The sequence below is a fragment of the Elgaria multicarinata genome, chromosome 1 (assembly GCF_023053635.1).
Source record: "Elgaria multicarinata webbii isolate HBS135686 ecotype San Diego chromosome 1, rElgMul1.1.pri, whole genome shotgun sequence".
NCBI lineage: Eukaryota > Metazoa > Chordata > Lepidosauria > Squamata > Anguidae > Elgaria > Elgaria multicarinata.
In genome coordinates this window covers 144,872,869-144,892,937 of record NC_086171.1, presented here as the reverse complement: position 1 = coordinate 144,892,937, position 20,069 = coordinate 144,872,869, and the positions used below count along the sequence as shown (strand labels likewise).

The 20,069-nt window shown below is 43.0% G+C and overlaps 1 protein-coding gene across 1 annotated transcript in view; it reads right to left on the bottom strand.

Annotated features, from left to right (window-relative positions):
- Positions 1-15,335: 15,335 nt before the first annotated feature.
- The window catches only part of C8B (complement C8 beta chain), a 46,644-nt gene continuing 41,910 nt past the window's right edge, over positions 15,336-20,069 (bottom strand). The window contains exons 11-12 of the mRNA XM_063138464.1: positions 18,376-18,444; positions 15,336-16,498 (exon numbers count right to left, since the gene is read on the bottom strand). Coding sequence (XP_062994534.1) covers positions 16,353-16,498; positions 18,376-18,444 — 215 coding nt within the window. The 3' untranslated portion in view covers positions 15,336-16,352. The remainder of the gene's footprint in view (positions 16,499-18,375; positions 18,445-20,069) is intronic.

Here is a 20,069-nt window from a genome sequence, read left to right as displayed (position 1 = left end):
AAGCCATGTGACTAATGGTTGCTTGACTTCTGCCAGATCTACACCTTGTGTCAAATCATTATGAATGTGGAATAAAAAGCAGGGAATAGCACTATGAAAGCAGTACATGGAATGTGGATTGTGCCCCAAGAGTTATCAGAGTGCTTCAATGCTGCTATAAAGCAGTAGTGTAGATCTAGCCTTTGTTTCTAAAAAGAAAGGCAGGTGCAAGGGCTTAAGTCCTGTGACTTTGGAGTACTAAATCCAATTGTGTGAGTATCGGGTTGCTAGTGCAACTACACCATGGAATGAACCACTGAGCTCCATCAACCAGCCTCTGCATAAGCAGTTTATTATCCTCAGGTCCTGGACTGACCCCACCCACTTAGGCTGGCTGTTGGCTCCTCCTCGAGAAGAAAGAGTGTGAGCCTCATCAGACAGGGAGGGGGAGTATCATGTTTCCCTACCACTGCTTTGCCTCCAGCTTCTGTCCCACAATAGGGAAGAACAACCTCCTCTTTCTTCACACAGGGAAGAAAGAGGAAGTAAGCAGCGATCACGTGGTCCATTCAGTGGCCGTTTTATTGCACTGCTTCTCCTGAACACAGCAGGAAATGGCGGCAGGTCTCATTATAGTAAAAAATAATAATCAGATTTTCCAGGTCTTATTTTTTTTTTTAATGGAAAAAAATGGCAGAAGGAGCTCGAGAGGCATGGGAGGCAGACAGCATCATTAAAAGGACCTGCAAACATCTGTGAGTGGCCAGTAATGTATAGCAGTAGTGCTATAAAACACTAGTCTGATGATGCTCTATAAGAGAGCTTTCTGTTCCAGTTCAGCCTTGCTCAGCATCAAGGGCTCTGACACTTTCTCATGATTGCTTCTCAGTCCTAGTTTCTAACTTGGATCCAATTCCAGGTTGACTGGAATCTATTGTAGTATATAGGCTACAATCCTATATACATTTGCCTCAAAGTAACTCAATAGGAATTACTTCTGAGTCAATATTGATAGGATTGCACTGTCAATTATTCTCTTCCTTAGATTGGGCAAGCTACCACTTATTCTTAGCTTCCACACAATGGAGAATACAGGCAGTGCTTCATTGCCATATGGAAACACCATCTACCCAGTTGGGTTGACTTAGGGCGCCCCAAAATGACTGATTTATTCCACCTTTATGATTGGCTGCTCACAGACATTTTTGGGTGAATTTCATGATGTTGTTAACAACCTGGAGGTGTCTCATGGAATCCTCTAGAAATCCTGGGTTAAAAAGAACCACTTTTAAAGTGGTAATAGCTGGGAAACTGCAGGATCTTCTGCTATTAGATGGCACTGTCTCAATAGAACCCAATAGAACTGAATGGAAGGGCAGTATGCAATTCAAACCACTTGTCACTTGTAATGCAGCTCATAATAATTGCTCCAAAGAACCAGGAAGCATAAAAGCACCAGATAAACAATGCAATTTATCTTAATGTAGAGGTGCTCTTAGAAGGGCCAAAGGACTAAATAAACACACACTTTGAGCAGACCTGCTCTCAGGTAGTAACAATCCTCTAGAGACTATGATTTGGCACAATGATTCAATCTAGCCCTAGTACTGAAGGAAAATAATGCAAGGCTCAACACTGCCTTGCATATTTGAGTGAGTTAGATGGAGAAGACAAAGGCAGAACATGGAGATGATTCCACCGCTTAACAACAAGCTGCTTTGTTATAAAAGCCATCTTGAGCTGCACATTTTCCAACAGTACATTGATGGACATTTACAGTTTATTGTAGCTTCCCTAACTCAACTGCTTTACACTCCAAAGGATTAAACCAACACGACCTTTCTAGGAAGAAAGAAAAAGGTTTCTCATTCTTTAATGTTGTGTTTGTAGGACTTGTCAAAATGAAAGCCATTTCCTTTTGTTAGAAGGGCTACACCATGCTGTTCTAAACACCAAGATTTGATTTTTCTGTGGAAACGGAAAACCTGCTGTATAACACTTGCAAATTGATAATAATTCATGGCTTGAAATGATGCTGCAGTATTTTGCCACTGTTTTTTTTTTTTTTACAGAAAGAATCTCTATTTTCACAGATCTCTGAAACCACATATTTTAGCTCCAGTAATACTTTAAGGTTCTGATCTCTGTGGGGAAGAAGATGCGAGGGAGACTGGAGCAGGCAGGCACCATCGGAGCCTGCTTCAGTTGGACCCCCCCCCCCCACAGGGCTAACATCTTCACCTTGTGGGGAAGAAGGAGCTGTTGGTTTGCCCCTCCATTGGGAGATGAGAGGACGGAGCAGGGCCTTCCCACCAGCCTAAACAGTCTCCTTAATTTCTTTTTATTTTCTCCCTCTTCCCTCCCCATCCACTTTTCCTTGTGTGTCACGTCTTTTTTTTTAGAATGTAAGCCTGAGGGTAGGGACTGTCTTCTTTATTGATACATTGTAAGCCGCTCCGAGAGCCTTTTTTCCTGAGGTGCGGGATAAAAATACTCTAAATAAATAAATATCTCACACCAGGTTCCAAACAATGCCCCCACTTTACTGATAGCTCCATAGGCTTCATAGGAATTTTACCTTTGTGGAAGGCTGAGCAAAGTTTGCACACAGCAGCCTGGCTATAGCATTATTCATAGTGATATGCAGTATTGTGAAATACAACGTCGAGCACACAGGATTAGGACAGAAGTTTTCCTTTATGTTTGAGATATTATAGAGCTACTGCTATGTTATGCCCCAAGCCATTGCCCAACTAGGGGAATGAGATGTTCATGATGTTGTTTCTAAGGAAATCAATTCTCATCTCAGCATGGGCCTGTTGTCTTTACCAATTCTTTAGTGAAGTCCATAAAGGAGCAAAACATGGATAGCAATTGAAATCTTATCCAGGTCCCTGGATTCTACATGTTTTCAGTTATTCAAAAAATGAAACCATTTCCATCAAATTCTTGCAGAATCCAGTGTCTTTTCTTTATTTATTTAGCTAGTTAGTTTATATGCCACTCTGTAACAAAATGTTTTCAGGGCAGCTTGTACATTTATCTATTATTTATTTACAATATTTCTATACTGTTCCACATCCAAAAGATTTCAGAGCTGTGGACAGCATATAGGATAAAAGAATAAAAACACCATGGTTTTGTTTGTTTGTTTTTAAACTATTTTAAAAAACCAAGTTTTGATAAAACTGACTTCTGGTAAAACCGTGGCCGGTCACTCAATAAGAGTGTTTTCAGGAAGCGAAGAAATACAATGTTAGCACCTGCCTGACCTTCAAAGACAGGGAGTTCCATAGGAAGGGGGCCACCACACTGAAGGCTCTTCTCCTAGTGGACTCCAATCACACCATAGGTCCATGTGGAACCACCAGGCGCATGCTTTCTGATGACCTCAGTGACTGGGCAGGTTGGTAAGGGAGAAGACGCTTATTCTATTATGTATCAGTTCAGATATGTAGCTCACTCATACTCCAAAGACCTTAGGATGGCTTCCATGGGCTCTCTCAGTTTATCTCCACAACAAGCCATAAAGTCTGAGACATTGTACATGCCTCAGTTTGCTCTTTCCATGCGATGGGTTGCAGCTGAAGCAGACAAATGTGAGCCCAAAGGAATACTTTTGCGGTGTAGTATGGGTCAGAGGCATCCTCCCACCTTTAAACTTATGATTTAGTTGCCTCCACCTACTGTGACCCTTTGGTTCTGCCTGTCTTGACCCTGGGCTCCACCATTAACTATCCTATTCCATCCCACCAGACCTAATAGTAATTAGCCACCACTGCTTCATATTCCTCCTCCTCTGACAAATAGCTTTCCAGTTAGACTTTGCTTGAATCTTAAATAAACTTTATGAATTCATATTTTCTAAGCAATGTCCAACTAGAAAACTCTTCATCTGGCATCAGAGGGGCAGAAGGAGGTCCAGAGCACAAGGGCTGTGTTTCCAACAGTCTACAGGAACAGATGCTACTGAAGGAGCACACCACAGCACCAGGGGGTTCCCTGAAGGCTCCAAGCTAGGGATGCTTCAGGAATTCTGGCTCTCTGAATTCTGATGTGATCCAATCCATTCCTCCCCAACTAATGTGTGGATTGTAAATGAGTTACCCACCAGGTTTTGCAATTTCCAGATCTTTTGGCACAGTTCTGTGTTCCAAAAAAAGGATCAAAGACACATTTAAAAATACAGATTTGAGATCAAATACATTTAGAAAAGCAGATTTGGAGACAAAATATGTTTAGAAATGCATGTTTTGAGGGGAAATGGATTTTACATTGTGTGTGTGTTGTGTGCGTGATTTGAGGGGGGGGAGGTCTTTAAAAAAGAGATGAATGTGAAAATGGGCCAGAATGGACTGACAAGTGAACACCTGCAAAAGGGCCACAGAGACTGGTTGATTCGCCTGCCTCTATTTCAAGCATCCATCCTCTATGTTTTCATTTGTTTCTGAAATGATGAGAGAGCTTAGAACCACAAAGAGGGAAAGAATTAGCAATGATTCAAGAAGAGTAGGGTGGGGGAGAGATGTACAGTAGTGATATGTACCTGGACCGTGTGGCTGAATAGCCAGAAATCAGTCTTGGTGGAATGTTTAGTTCAGTCAGTGGAATTCAACTCCCATTTCCTTTATCCTCCCTGAAGAGTAGAATATGTTTGAGCACTGGCATAAAGACAAGGCACCGTACAGGAGCCTGTACACCGCTGGCCACATAACAAATGGCAGCAAAATGTCCCCTTTTGAGACTCTCTTCAAATGTCAAAGAGAAATCTCCTCAAGCCCCAGGCTTCCCCCCACTTCATCCGAGGCTCACAAATCCTCAACAAAGAAAAATGGGAGCTTGTGCAATGAAGCTGAAGTGCAGAGAAAAAAGGATAACCTGCCTGCCAGGCCTGTAAAAGATTATGAGCAATTACACATTTACAGTGCTAGTCAAAGAAACTAATATAAGCCGTGCTGAAGGGCCCAGCATGTGAGCCATACCAGATGAGATAAGGCAGAGCCATTTTCTGGCCTAAATTAAAAGCTCATAATGGGAACGAAGAAGACGACGAAGAAGAAAAAAACATCCTACAATTGCTGTCTGCTTGTAATGAAGGAATTCTATCCCCCATACATAGTAACATACATTTGAGGCGGCTGCTTATCCTACATATTTTTGCAAGGAATATCTCCTGGGAGACCTTTCTCTCTCTCCTCCTCCTGCGATGGATGGGTAGTGCTTTGGTTGAAAGGAATAAGATTCAGATATAACAAATAGGTTTATTAACAAAAGGAAGCAATAGCATGTAGTCTAAAATAGTAAACAATTAATGGCAAAGCACCTTTTTCAAGGTGCAGTTTCAAGATAACTAGGCAATAAGGGTGCCGAAAATGGTTGAAACAGAGAAAAGGTTTCTCTCTTGAGCTGAATGTCCAATTTCCCACTCTACCTGACTTTCTGATTCCTTTCAAAGTTAGAATTTACTTTTTATAGCAAGCATGCATGCACAAGTAAGAATATTCTTCACTGCAAATGTTGGTGATAAGAACATAAGAAGAGCCATGCTGGACCAAGAGTCCATCTAGTCCAGCACTCTGATCACACAGTGGCCAATCTTCAGGAGCCTTCGTAGAAAATATACACAGGCATAGCAAGGCCTTATGAAATTCCTTGTCGTTATATATCAGGGAAGCAGAACCTCAGGCCCGGGGTCCCAATCCAGGCCTCTGGGTTTCCCCAGGTAGCCATGTCTCCTTCCTCAGGTCCTACCCGCTTTACCCTGACTACCGATCTGGTAGTTTCCCAACCTCTACGCAGTTTTTCCCCCATTCTAAAAGATTGAAGAGCTTTAAGCTAAAACATGCTGGTAGTTTTGGTATCTTGGCCTGGCCCATTTGCCTGTGGACCTGCCAATCCCTGGAATTTGTCCTCCCTTCCCCCAAAAAGTAATAATTAGGGTGACCACATTTTGGAAAGAAAGAGGACACCTGGTGGGGCAGGTGGGAAAGCAGCATTCTGGGGCCTCCATAAAGTGCGTCATCCCTCCCTTACCACCTTAAAGGCCCCGATTGGAGCACACTTTCCCTTCCTCCGCTCCATTCGGGGCCTTAAAGACCCTGATTGGAGCAGTAAAGAGTGTCATTGTCATGCCCCCTGCTCCAATCGGGGCCTTTTCTATAATGTTTGGGAATGACACACTTTCCCCTTTAAGGCTCCAATTGCAGCAGTGTTGGGGGGGAATGATGCATCTCCAGAAAGTGCATCATTCGCTCACCCTTGCCACGCTAATGGCAGCCTTAAAGGGGAAAGCATGTCATTCCAGTACATTATAGAAAATTGCAGAAAATGACACCCAGGATAGAATAAAAACCAGGACAAGTCTGGAGAAATCCTGACAGTTGGTCACCCTACCAAAATAGAACTTGGCCCTTGGACTGAAAGAAGTTCTACACCCCTGTTATATAAATATATACTCTTAGTTGATGCTCAACACACCAAGCAAAACAGAAAGAAAGGACCACCTATTTTCCATTTCTAGTGGCTTCCCATATTAAGCACAATCTACATTTCTGCCACACAAGCTAGTTTGAAAGTGTATGTGTGGAAGAAAAATGTTGTGTGTATGTGCAAGAGGAAAGACTTTTAAAAATCTGCATATTCATACAGGCACTGAAAAGTGAAAAGGGCACTTTGAATGTGAGGATGAAGTGTCTGATGTAGCTGGAGCCGATATGACAAATGAGTGTGTTTGGCACAATTTGTGTATATGTGATTTATAGATCTACGCTTGCATGTGACCATGGGTTAGATCCAAAGGAAGTTAGCCTTGATTTCAATGAGACTAATACATGACTGAATGCCACTGGATCTCACCCCATGCGGATAGAAAGTGACTGGAGGTGCAGCTGTCAAGTATCAATTCCAGAATTTCATGAACCAGATCTCCACAGCTGGTTTGTAATATAATTGCATACTGAAACCTTGATTGCTGCTATTATTATCCATATTTTAAGAAATGATAATAAACATTGTCTAGTGCATTGATCCAGTTGTCTATAGAGTCCTCCTTAAAAAAAAGAAAAAGAAAAAAGTCTTATCTGGTATGATTCCCAGTAAAAATGAGTGTTGGCTGAGCTCCTGCTGCCATTGTTAATATACTGCACTGTAACCTGTGCTGTTTGTTGCAATGCTAAAAAACATTGCTCAGAGCATGTACACAATAATCCAGAATAAATATGTGCTGATGATTCACTGGAATGATTCAGAGAAAAAGAAAAGAAAAAGAATAAATTTGAACTTGTTTATAAGAACTTGTATTATATCTTTATCTATATATATTGTAGGGGTGTACAGACCAGTTTTAGTGGAGGGGTAGATAACACACACACAATATAACAGGGGATGGAATGTAAGATAAAGGATTGAAATGGAAAGATAAAGATCTCTCTCTCTGTGTGTGTGTGTGCGTGTGTGTGTGTATAGTAAACTAAACACACACACATATGAAATGTAGGATGAAATATTCGAATAGAAAGATAAAGAGATGTTTTTGTATTTTTATAGAGTTGCTTTTATGGGGGAGGTGACTGGGTAACAGTAAAACACACATAGAGGTGGGGTGCTTTGAAGCAACTTGGATTCAAAGATACTGACTGAGACAGACAGACAGACAGACAGACTTGGATTTAAAGAAAGGTTGGAAAGATAAAGGATCTTTATCTTAATTTCTTTATCTTAATTTCCCCCCTTAATTTCTTTTTAAATTTCTCAGTGGGAGCAATAGGGTAGTACAAGAACACACACACACACACATGCAAACATACATACTCAATAATGGGTGAATGTGGGGTAGCACTACAAGAAGCAAATAAAAGCATACAGACACACAGAGAGAAAAGCAAACCAGCCAAAAAAAGAAAGGAAAGGAAACAGGAGCGATCTCTCTCAGCAGCTAGAAATGAAGCAGACAGAGCAAGCAAGCAACACAGCTAAACAAACAGAGAGCTCTCTTTCTCCTGGAATTTCTCCTCCTCCTCCCTTCCCAATGCTCCACGAGGAACGAGTTCCGGGGCGGAGAAAATGTGTTTTATCGTTTGCAATTCCCTCCCCCTAAGCAACATAATTGGAGGGGGGACAGGGAGGAGACTGTGGCTATTGGTTAGCCACATATGTAAATCTCAAAACTCCACCCCTCGGCATCTTCCTAATATGGAAGTGTTCAGTTAGACATCCATCAGCATGAAACAAGCCCTCACGTTGCCTAAAAAAACTTCGGATACCTATGGATCCACTCAGGGCTCCAAACGATCGTCTAATTACACCACAGGTTTCCGCTGATTTTAAAACCGCCCCTAACCGCACCACAATTTTGGAGGTCCATTGGACACTGGATTTTCGGTACGGAGCACACACCCCTAATATATTGATATTGATCTGTATATGTGTGTGTGTCTATTTTTGTTTGTACACATGAGAATGCACACACTTGAGGGTGTATTATAACCAGAGCATCTTTTTAACCTATTAAAAATTATTTATTTTAACCAATTCATCAGTTGAATATCGAGGATCGAAAAAGTCCCTCAAAGATCAATGCAAGTTGGGGGGGGGGGCGCTCTAAAATATTTTGATTAATTTCAGTCCTTGCAAAAGGTGGAGGGAGGAGAGATCCATAGAAGTGTATAATGAGATAAATGCTTTACTGAGTTTTTGAAAAGTCTCTGTGCTCTAGTCATTCCATCCTGACTCTCCCATGCTGCCACGCTGTCATGAGTCCTGATTTATTTTAGTTCAGCGAGCCATTCAGCATTATGATGCGGGGTGTGTTCGCAACATCAGATGCAATTGATAGATGCAGGGTGAGCTTCCAACCTCTCAACAGCTTTGCTTCATATTTATGATCAAGAAAGATGGTGAAATTTACATAAGAGAATTTACTCTTGTCCAGCAAACAGTTCAGTGAACTTCCATTCTTCGTTTGAAAAATAATAAGTATTTCTGAAATGGAGCGGGAGCAGATGTAGAAATATTGCAATCATTATTCAACACTAGAAAATCCAGGACCAGGTCAACACGTTCCAGAGAGATTCCACTTTTCTGCTTACATCTTCTGTACCTGTCCCTTCCGCAGGAAATGGGTTCATGTTGACTCTTTTGCTTCAGGTGTGAATATGTCTAAGGCTGGCACTAACTCATGTTTCTTTGGCTAGCTGTGTAACCTAAAATAATTGTTTATTATTTGATTTCCTATATTTGTATTCCACCTTCCAAATGGTGCTCTGTGCATGGCTGGCTGTATCATTAGGTGAGGCAGTTGTGTCAAAGCATTGGAGGATAGAGCTGTGTGCCTTGCAGCCTGCTCTGTGCCTCCTAAGGTAGTCTGCTGCCTTCAGGTGCAGTGGAAGACTATATCCATCAACAGTGTTAAAGCCAGACTTAGCTGCCAGTCCAGTCAGCTTTTGAACATGGAATGGGAGAGGGCACCATCTTGTTCTTTGCCTCGGGGAGCTCTATGTGGCTAACACAATTAAATACAAAGTAAAATTTCTTTATTACTTTATTGCATTTCTATACCACCCAGTAGCAAAAGAAAAAAGAAAAAGACGGGTACGACACATTAATAAAATTGAGAAACCTTATTAAATGCAACAATCTGTTAAACCAAATGCATTGTAAACCATATTTACCATGGCCATAAGAGTTCCGCCTGTGGGTCCAAAGGCCAATGTGAATAAAACTGTCTATGTCTGCTGGCAAAAGGTCATAGGAGAGGGGACTTGGCAGGCCTCCCTTGGCCAGGAGTGCGGGAGCAGCTACTAAAAAATCCTCGAGTTCCCACCAAACATGCTTCAGATTTTAGTAGGATAGAAAGAAGAACCTAATGTGTAGGGTGACCATATGGAAAGGAGGACAGGGCTTCTGTATCTGTAACAGTTGTATGGAAAAGGAAATTTCAGCAGGTGTCATACGCATACAAATGACATCTGCTGTTAAAGATACAGGAGCCCTGCCTCCCTTTCCATATGGTCACCCTACTAATGTGAAGATCCTAAAATGCAGGAAGGCTTGCATGGGTAGGGTGACCATATTTTGGAAACCAAAAAGGAGGATGACATGGCCGCCCCAAGGAGGTGTGCCCACCAACATGCCCAGCCCCCAAGGGGGCATGCTCACCCAAACATGGCCTTGGTCACAGGTCTGATTTCATATCACACAATTAAAACAAACCTGTTTTACATAACATCCTAATGCTAAAATCACTGGAATAAAGAAGAAGTGAGACATTCAACATATCTGAAATTAACTTCACTCATTTATACTTTTGTAGCTTTTGCTGTACTTTGAAGCTTTTGCTATACTCTGTGTGATACAGTCTCCTCTTCCCTCAAATATCTTTTCTGACTGCAAGTCCTTCACTGGATGACCATAGTCTAACCTTTCCTAACATTTAACACTCTTTCCCCATCACATTTCTCATATCCATTCTCACACATTCAGCATACTGCTACCACTGGACAAATGAAGTAGTTGACAAGTACAGAAAAATCTGTGAACAACTACTAGTCATGACGGCAACATGGAACACATTTACCTGGGATTAAGTCTCACTGAAATCAATGACTGCTAGACAACTCCAGGATTGCACTGCAAAGACTTATAGAGTGATCCTACATCTGCTTCCTCAGAAGAAAGCTCAACCAATTTCAATGAGTCTTTATCCCCTGTCTGGACTCTGTATTTTGGTGTTGTTGTTTTTTTTGTAACTTTGGTGCCAATTACACTCTGATATTCTATGTTTTGCTTTTGTGCAGACGTAAGCCACCTTGAGACCAACCTATACAGGGTATATACATATATAAATTAATAGTAACTAGGGTTGCAATCTTCATGCCACTCTTCCCTTTTGTAATACGTCCTCTTTTATTTGCCCATAGGAACCTTAACATACATATATTGTTACCATCCTTGGGCTCAATCCTCTGCCTGTTCAGACAGAAAAAAAGTCCTACAACTTCCAGCATGCCCAAGCCATCTATGCTGGCTGGGACATGCTGGGAGCTGTAGGACTTTTTTCTGTCTATAGGATTGCACCCTAACTCAAGCTGACTTCGCAAAAGCACAAGCTCTTGGACCTAGTTCTAACCTTAACCCTAAGAAGAACCCTGCTGTGTGAGACCAAAGATCCACCTCCAGTGCAACCCCATGCATGTCTACTCAGAAGTAAACATGATGGCTGGGGCATGCTGGGAGCTGTAGGACTTTCTTTCCTGTCTAAACCGACATAGGATCACGCCCTAAACTAACGAAAGGAAGAGAATCATAGCATTACTAATTGAAAGGAAAGAAAAGTGTTTCCCAAGTCTGGTAGGGTGGTGGATCGGTGCACAGGTCTGCTATGCCTGGGCTCTCCCTTCCCTCCCTCCTTCCCTTGTCCCCTCAGACGTACTGTCCATGCCTGGGAAGGGCAGCGGTTGCGCCCCGAGCTGTTGCACCACCGCGATCTTGATGTGATCCATGCTGGCAATAAGCTCCTGCATGACGGGGGTGGCGGCGGCACCAGCAACAATTTTGGGAAGGGTGAGAGGAAAAAAGAAGGAAGCAAAGTGTCTTCCTCAGTTCTTCCTCTGCCATGCGCTCCACTCTCATTCCACATACAGTATAAAACTATGACCCTTAAAGGGCTGTACTACGCCCCTCTGAGGTCTGCGCCCTGCCTCCATTCTGCACAACCTATAAACACAACACAGTCCCTTGCAAGCATTCCTCACACACAGGGCCGGTGCCAGACTATTTTGCGCCCTAGGCAAGGCGAGCGCCTTGCACCCCCCCAAATCGCCAACTTTGATCGATTCAGCTGTTCAAGAACTATATTGTTTTCCTTTTATTATGTTACGCATGTAGGGTACAGTGGGGAGAAATGGCCTAAATAGAATTAAGCCTAAGAACATGAGAAGAGCCTTGCTGGATCAGACCAAGGGTCCATCTAGTCCAGTACTCTGTTCACACAGTGGCCAACCAGCTGTTGATCAGGAACCAACAAAGCAGGACATGGTGCAACAGCACCCTCCCACCCATGTTCCCCTGCAACTGCTGTATATAGGGTTACTGCCTCTGATACTGGAGGTAGCACGTAATCATCAGGGTTGTTGCCATTGATAGCCTTCTCCTCCAGCAATTTATCCATAAGAATATGAAGAGAAAGTGGAACAAAAACTTATGTCACAAGGGTTTGCTGTTGGGAGAGTGAAGTTTAAACTCCCTCTTAAGAAAAAGAGCAGAGTACAATGTTCTTTAGCAGTCTGCCTCCTTGTCCTGTAATGAGATCATATATGTTTTTATTTTGTGTTTAATCTAGCAGTTTTGGCAATGCAGGGGTGGATAAGGACAATTAAAACAAGTCTTAACGCTGTGCTCCTAAACAGACTAAATAGAATTAGTAGGGAGTAAGCCCCATTGAGCTTAATGGGACTGACTTCTGACAAAACAGGTTTAGGATTGCACTGTTAGAAAATATAATTTTGAAGTCAATATGATAAATCAAGTAAAATTTGAATACTACAGCCTTAGGCAGTATACACTTTATCCCTTGTTTGTTTGTCAAAGCAAGGACATAATACCACTGGCTGCACGAGGGAAGGAAACTTAATAAACTTTTCACACTTAGCAGTTTTTCTTTTCAATTTACTATCTCAAACAGCAGTCAATGAAATTTTTCCAGAGTGCCTAGAGATCTTCCAAAATTAAAGTTCTTGTTTTAAAAAGTGAATCTTTTCCTTAGTGGCTGCTTAATACAGTTTAATATTAAAAGGTCTCTTTAATTGCATTTTAAGGCTATTTCTTTCTTACATTTTAAGTCTGCCCCATAACTCATGTTTGATAAGAGGCTTACAAGCATTGGAACAAAAGCTAAAATAACATTTTAAAGATATTATTATTATTATTATTATAATAAATACAATTTCTAAGGGTGCAATCCTATGCGTGTTCAGAAAGGGGGGGAATCTCACTGGGTAAGGCTTTTTTCTGTCTGAACATGCATAGGTTTAAGTCCTAAAAGGGGGAAAAGGTAGAGAATTCAGAAGCCCAAAATATCCTGCCAGACCCAGGAGGAGGAGACTGCCACAAATTTCAATTTTGGCTTTCTGGGCTGGAATCACTCACCCCTTCCCCAGAAGAAGACTGATTCACTCAGACTGTTTCACGCAGCTACCACCAATGCTCACCTCCTCACAGCTTCTCTCGATCTTTTCCCCACCACGAAATTTTCTATAAGTAGCCCAGGAGAGACCCAGATCCTCTGCGTGCAGCATTTCCAAGGTCAGTCGTGGCCACAGGACCCCAGCTGGATTTTGCGCACCTACTCAGAAGTAAGCCCAACTGCCTCAATGGGGCTTACTCCCAGGAAAAGCATGCATTGGGGGAATGGAAACAAGTAAACCCATTGAACAAGGGCTGTGCTGGAGAAGGCCTGGGCAGGCCCCAAAATCAAGCCGCTTGACGATGCGTCTGAGGGATGGTGATGGCCAGGAGCCCTGGGTTGCTGGACAGGCCTGGGGAGCTCAAGCCATGGACACCATGCGGCTGAGGATAGTTGGGGAGGAGAATGGCTGGTCGGGCTGCTGGACTTCCAGGCAGGAGAGCAGGCCTGGGCAGCCACATGAATGCAGCAGCTGGAGAAGGAGGACAGACTGCCTTGTTTACCTCTTTGCTGCGATGCTGCTGGTGCTTCTGCCTGAGCAACGCCCCTCCCCCCCGCTGCAGGCAGGAGTCGCGACCAACAGTTGTGCCCCTGGAGAAGTAAAGGGTCTGTGGCCCCTAGAGGGGAGAGGAGGGGAGGGGGCGTGGCGGCGGCCTCCCATACCTACGTGGGGCGAAGCTGAGCACAGGCCCCGCAGAAGCCTCGGGTGTTAGCGGTGGGCAGCAGCGGCGGAGCCGGGGAAGGAGGCAGCCCAGGCGGCTGCTCACATGCCCCAAACCCTAAATGCAACAACACTGAAAAGTGGTCCAGCCGTCTAATTAATAAGTAAAAGGCTGGGAGCAAAGGGGAAAAAAACAAATAAGCAAAACAAACAGGAACGGAAGAGGAGAGGGACCACTCACCCAGTAGAATGATGTTTCCCCCCGAAGGGAGTTTAGATAGAGAACGAGTGGCCACCTCGCTGAGGATACAGGATGCTGCACTGAGGGCAAGGGGTAGGGCTCAATCCAAATCTCTGGTGGCTGCACCAGGGCCTTAGCTGCGCAGGATGGGGAACGAAGTGAGCCCTGCCCCTTGCCCTCGTCGCAGCATGCTGAGAGCAAGGGGGCGGGGCTCCGTGTTAAATCCCCATCTCCAGCAGCTGCACCAGGCCTTAGTCGCGCGGGATGGGGAATGGAGCCCTGCCCCTTGCCCTCATCGCAGCATGATGAGAGGGAAGGGGAGGGGCTCGGTGTTCATTCCCCGTCTCCGGCGGCTGCACCAGGCCTTATCCGCACGGGACAAAGAGGAAAGTGAGCCTCGCCCCTTGCTCTCATCACAGCGTGACAAGAGGAAAGGGGAGGGGCTTGGTGTTCACTGGGGAGCAAACAAGCCCCGGATGGTGCTGGGAAGAGCTGGAGATGCATCCTCCAGCCCCACCCACTCAGCCATTTGGGGGGTTTTCTGGGCCCATGCCCCTCCCAGCATGGTGATTGCGCCGGCCAAGAGAAGGCCTGGATAAGCCATAGGACCGTGATTTTCCTGGATATTTGGGGGGATTTTAAAATCTCCCCCCGGATCCCGCTTGGGGGCGGGATTTCCGGACATGTCCGGGTAAATCCGGGCATATGGTCACTGTATGCATGGGGTAATGTGGTATTGAAGATAAACTGATCCTGAATTGTGTAGGGCTTTGTAGGCCATAACTGGCACTTTGAATATTTCCCACAAATGTAACCAACAAAACTGCTCCCTATAACTAGAATCAGCCACTAGTCTGGCTGCACCCAACCCAATGCCTTCTAAGCAGTTAATTGGGTGTTTGATCCCACTAGTTTTGGTGTGGTAAGGAATCGTGTCATTGGCCCTGTCGGTGTGGTTCTGGGATCCTAATATTACTGGAGTGATGTGGGAAGAAGCCATTGGGACACAATTCCCACATCACTGCTGGTAACATATGAATTAGCTTCTCTGGATTGCCACTTCCACATCACAGATACAAACCAATTCACCTAGTGTAGCTCTTGAGGCCTGTATGATCATCAACCTGCACCTGTCAAAACACCGATTAAAAGTACATAACAGAACCCTAATCTCCTTTGCAAATTGCCCCAGTAAACATCACGTCAACTGCAGGATATTCTCAATATACAATATAACAGTTAATCTTTATTCGTGCAGATTAAGAAGATTTGGCCATGAACTGTATGCATTTATTTCATTTCAATTTTTACATTAAGTTCCAGGATGCTTGTGAATATATTTCTTCGACAGAGTAATCTACAGGGGGAAATCATCAGATGAATAAGCATGTCATTATTACACAGCTTTGAAATTATTGGGTGTCACAGAGGTATTTGAGAGTACTTCACAATTCACTTATTCCCCTTTAAGGCGAAATCTAATTGGTTAAACAATTTACGTTTGATGCAGTAACAGGGAAAGTGGGTATCTCAGTACCGCATCAAATTCAAGTTTTACATTTGATGAGGCTGCAGTGACTGAGGATTAAGCTTACATTTATCCTGTGTAACTCAATAGGATGAAGCACCCTTCAGTGGCTATTATACTACAATTCTACGTGCACTTTGTTGGGAGTAAGCCCCATAAAACACAGTGGGACTTACTTTTGAGTAAACATGCATAAGATTGCACAATTGGAAAAAGTATTCACAGCAAATAATTGAGACTCAGCCAAATAATAAACTAGATTTTGCTTTATTTAACTGTCTGAAAAAGTGATGGTTTTTTAAAAAACAGTAAAAGGGCAGATGTGTCCATTAATATTACAAAGTATTTTGCAAAAACAACAATACCCAAACACAAAAAAGCTGCGTAAAATATTTTAAGTATATTTGCTGTATGTTCAGAATATATTTGTATTGATTATATTTTTCATAGAATTGATATCCCAAAGATCATATTCACTTAAATGTGCAAACAAATTTCCTGCACAAGGGGATGGCATGATTGCTTGGTTAATGAGACACAGGAACTGAGCTGATCTACTCCATCCACTGAATAAATTGGGAAATTTATTCCCATGCTTGAGAGAGGGTTTTAGATTAGGCCACAGCCACTTCAGATGACTTCTGATGATCTAAATAATATAGGGAAACTTATCTTGGAATTACTGAACAAAAATCTACAGCCTCTATCATATTCTAAGAACATTCTTATGTAATCTCTTCCAAATAACTTTTCAAATATTTCACTAAGCGGTTTCAACATCTAGCCCTGAGCATGGATTGCCACCATTTTGGGCAGGAGGATTGTTACATTCCCGCCTTCTTGTCTGCTGCCTTCCAGAACTTGCAGCCCAGCTGGACCAACAGCTCCAGTTCCCATCTATAGCAACGTCTAGAATAATGAGAAATAAAATCTGGGTTACGTACATGCATACATATGTGTCCCTCCCTTCTCCTCCTCACTGCAAGCACATTCACTTTCTTTCAGGATCCTTCCAAAATCTCCTTAAACCCCTTCTCTCTGTCTCTCACTTTCTCACACACTGAGCTCCCATCAGGTCAGAAGGACAACCATACAGCCCTTCCCAACCCCACAGGCTGTTCCTGGCCCCCACTGGCTTCCCGTTGCTCTCCCTTCCCATGGCTTCCTGCTGGCTTTCACTGACCCCGGCCCCCCAAAGCTGGCTTTCTGCTGCCCTTCCTAGCTTTCCTGCTGTCTTCAGCCCACCTGCCCAGCTTACCAGATGGAAGTGACTGGAGACCATTTTCCTTTCCCACAGTGCAGTGGAAAGCACTGGCCTGCACCTGCCCACCCTCTTCATTTCCGAAGAATGGCTTTGAGGCCTAAATGTGGCTCATAGGCTCACATGGGAAATGACAGTGGCTGGAGGCACTTGTTTCACTTTGAAGCGATCCCAATAAGAAAACTGGTTTTGTTTTTATATGTGGAAGGGGTGGAGCATAGGCAAGCATGAGAATTCTGGTTTTGCTCAAAAAATCTGTGATCATGCCCTGTTCAAAGCTCTGAATGCAGTTGCGTGTGTTTGAAACAAGTGTCCACCAAAAATGTTTTCAACATGCCAGATATGCGCTTGCTTTCAATTTGTGCAACTTTCCCAGTTCGGTTTCATGCAAATTTCCCAGTTTGTGCAAATTTCCCCCATTAGTCTTTGGAGGAAAGTTGCTCAAACTTCACATTCAATTGCTGCTTGACGTGCGAAATTCTCTTGCATGTGGAAAGGGAGCAGCAATTGCAATTGCAAACAGGACTTGGGCATGAGATGAGCAGCGAGATGAGTTTCGGAAGAACCTAGCGACCTTGAACTTCCCTCATTCATCCATTCCTAGTAGGGTGTCCTGGCAGGTACCAGGAAAGGTGTCCAGGGGCACACCGGTGCCTGCAAGTACCCCGTTCTCTACCCATAAACTCATAGGATGTTAAAAAAAATTCCAATGAACTCAAAGAGTGGCTTTGTGCCATCACTATATATGTTTTCAAGCCTGGCTTGCCTTCAATAAGACAAACCCAGATGAGATCAGTTCCTTTTGTTAATCCAGAAACATGGTGGTATGACTGAAACTGTTTGATAGAGGCTGGCTTTTTATCACATGATCGAGCAGAACCAATGATGTAGTTGTCCCTAGCTTTGAGCAGATCCTCTAAACTAGGGTGACCATATGAAAAAGAGGACACAGCTCCTGTATCTTTAACAGTTGCATAGAAAAGGGAATTCCAACAGGTGTCATTTGTATATATGCAGAACCTGGTGAAATTCCATCTTCATCATGACAGTTAAAACTGCAGGAGCCCTGCCCTCTTGTATCTGGTCTTTCTATACAGTTCCTGCATCTTTAACTATTGTGATGAAGAGAGAATTTCACCAGATGCTGTATGCATACAAATGACACCTGCTGAAATTCCCTTTTCTATATAACTGTTAAAAATACAGGAGCCCTGTCCTCCTTTCCATATGGTCACCCTACTCTAAACTACCACCTGAATGGTAAATATGGTACTTTTGCTCATGCTGTATGTAGAGAGAAGGCCAAACATACATACACAGTTCCAGGAGAGTGCAGAATTTGTGTATCACATGTCAAACTGGAAGAAAAAGCATTACAGCTGGATTCACTTCAACAAAGCTTTTTAGAAGTGTAGCAAAAAAGTGGGCAGTACACAAATATTAACTGCAACTTTTCTATGGTCACTTTCTTTTGATTATATTTGCTGTTCTCAAAAACACACAATTTCCCCCTAATCTCTCTTACTTGTTCTTAGTGTCTCCTCACAGGCAAGACCCCGATGTCCTAGGGGACAAAGACAGTCACAGCGAGTCCCTAAAAAACATCATAGGTAGAATCAGTAATACTTCTGAACCCATTTTATCATGCACATAATAAGGTCAATATATTTCTCTATGCCTTCGACAACAGCGTCACCTAAGGATAGTGTGTCTCCTCTGAATGAATGCTTAGAGGCGGTAATGGGCTGGATGATGAAAAACAAACTGAAGCTGAATCCAGATAAGATGGAGGTGCTTGTTGTCAAAGGCTGCAACCTGGGTTTAGAGGTGTGTCAACTCTCTGAAAGACTGTGTTCGCAGATTGGGGGTGCTCCTGGATACGTTGCTCCAAATGACAGCCCAGATATATGTGACGGCCAGGAGTACCTACATTGACTTCTGCAATGTGGTCTACATAGGGCTACCTTTGTGCCTAGTCCGGAAACTTCAACTAGTTCAAAATATGGCAGCCAGGTTGGTCACCGGTACATCCAGTCTTAAAATCTCTTCACCGGCTGCCAATTAGTTTCCAGGTGAAGTATAAAGTGTTGGTTATTACCTTTAAAGCCCTTCATGGTTTGGGTCCAGGCTACCTGTGGTATCGCCTTCTCCCATACAATCCGCCCTGCACACTCAGGTCCTCTTCAGATCTACTTCAGATCTACTTCAGGATCTTTCTTCTGCTGCTCCCAGACTGTGGAATGGCCTGCCGTAGGAGACGCGTCACCTTTACAGTCTTTTAGCATTCAAGAAAGTTATCAAGACTGATCTCTTCCGGCAGGCCTATCCAGTGGAATTTTAGGATATTTTTAGGATGTTTTTAGAATGCTTTTAAGATTTTTTAACAGTGTATGCTATGTTTTTAATCAGTATTTTATGTATTTTATGATTGCTGTTGTTCCCCGCCTCGATCCAATCGGAGAGGAAAGTAAGAAATAAATTATTATTATTATTATTATTATTATTATTATTAATAATAATAATAATAATAATGTGTGTGTGTGTGCGTGTGCGCGTGATGACCTTCTCTTCTGCCACTCCCACACTGTGGAATGGCCTGCTGGGAGAGTTCCGCCAACTCAACAGTCTTTCTGAATTTAAAAAAGCTATAAAGATGGATCTCTTCTGGCAAGCCTACCCAGTCAAATTTTAAAATGTCTTAAAAGATTTTGAAATTTTAATAATGGATTGGTTTAATGTTTAAATCAGTTTTATGTATTTTTATTTTTGTAAAGAAGCGGAAAAAAACTAGCCTGACCCCTTAAGGATAAAACGATGAACTAGGGAGAAGGGATGGAAAAACTGCTATCGTTCCAATATCAATAGTCATGTAAACGTAAGTGGAATACTTAAGATGTCTTTAATATACTATGCAACAAAAGTGTTCAATATAGTTCAAATAAATCTATCATATAGTTCAGATTTATTTGAACTATACTGAACACTTTTGTTACATTTTATATTTTTGTATTCAGTGTTGTTCCCCGCCTCGATCCAGAGGGACAGGTGGGTAAGAAACTTCTTCTTCTTCTTCTTCTTCTTCTTCTTCTTATTATTATGATGATGATGATGATGATGATGATGATGATGATGATGATGTTCACCTGCAACACAGGTAAACCCTAACCCTAACCCAGGGAAGGGATTCGAACATGCAAGCAAGCCTACTGCCAACATCCC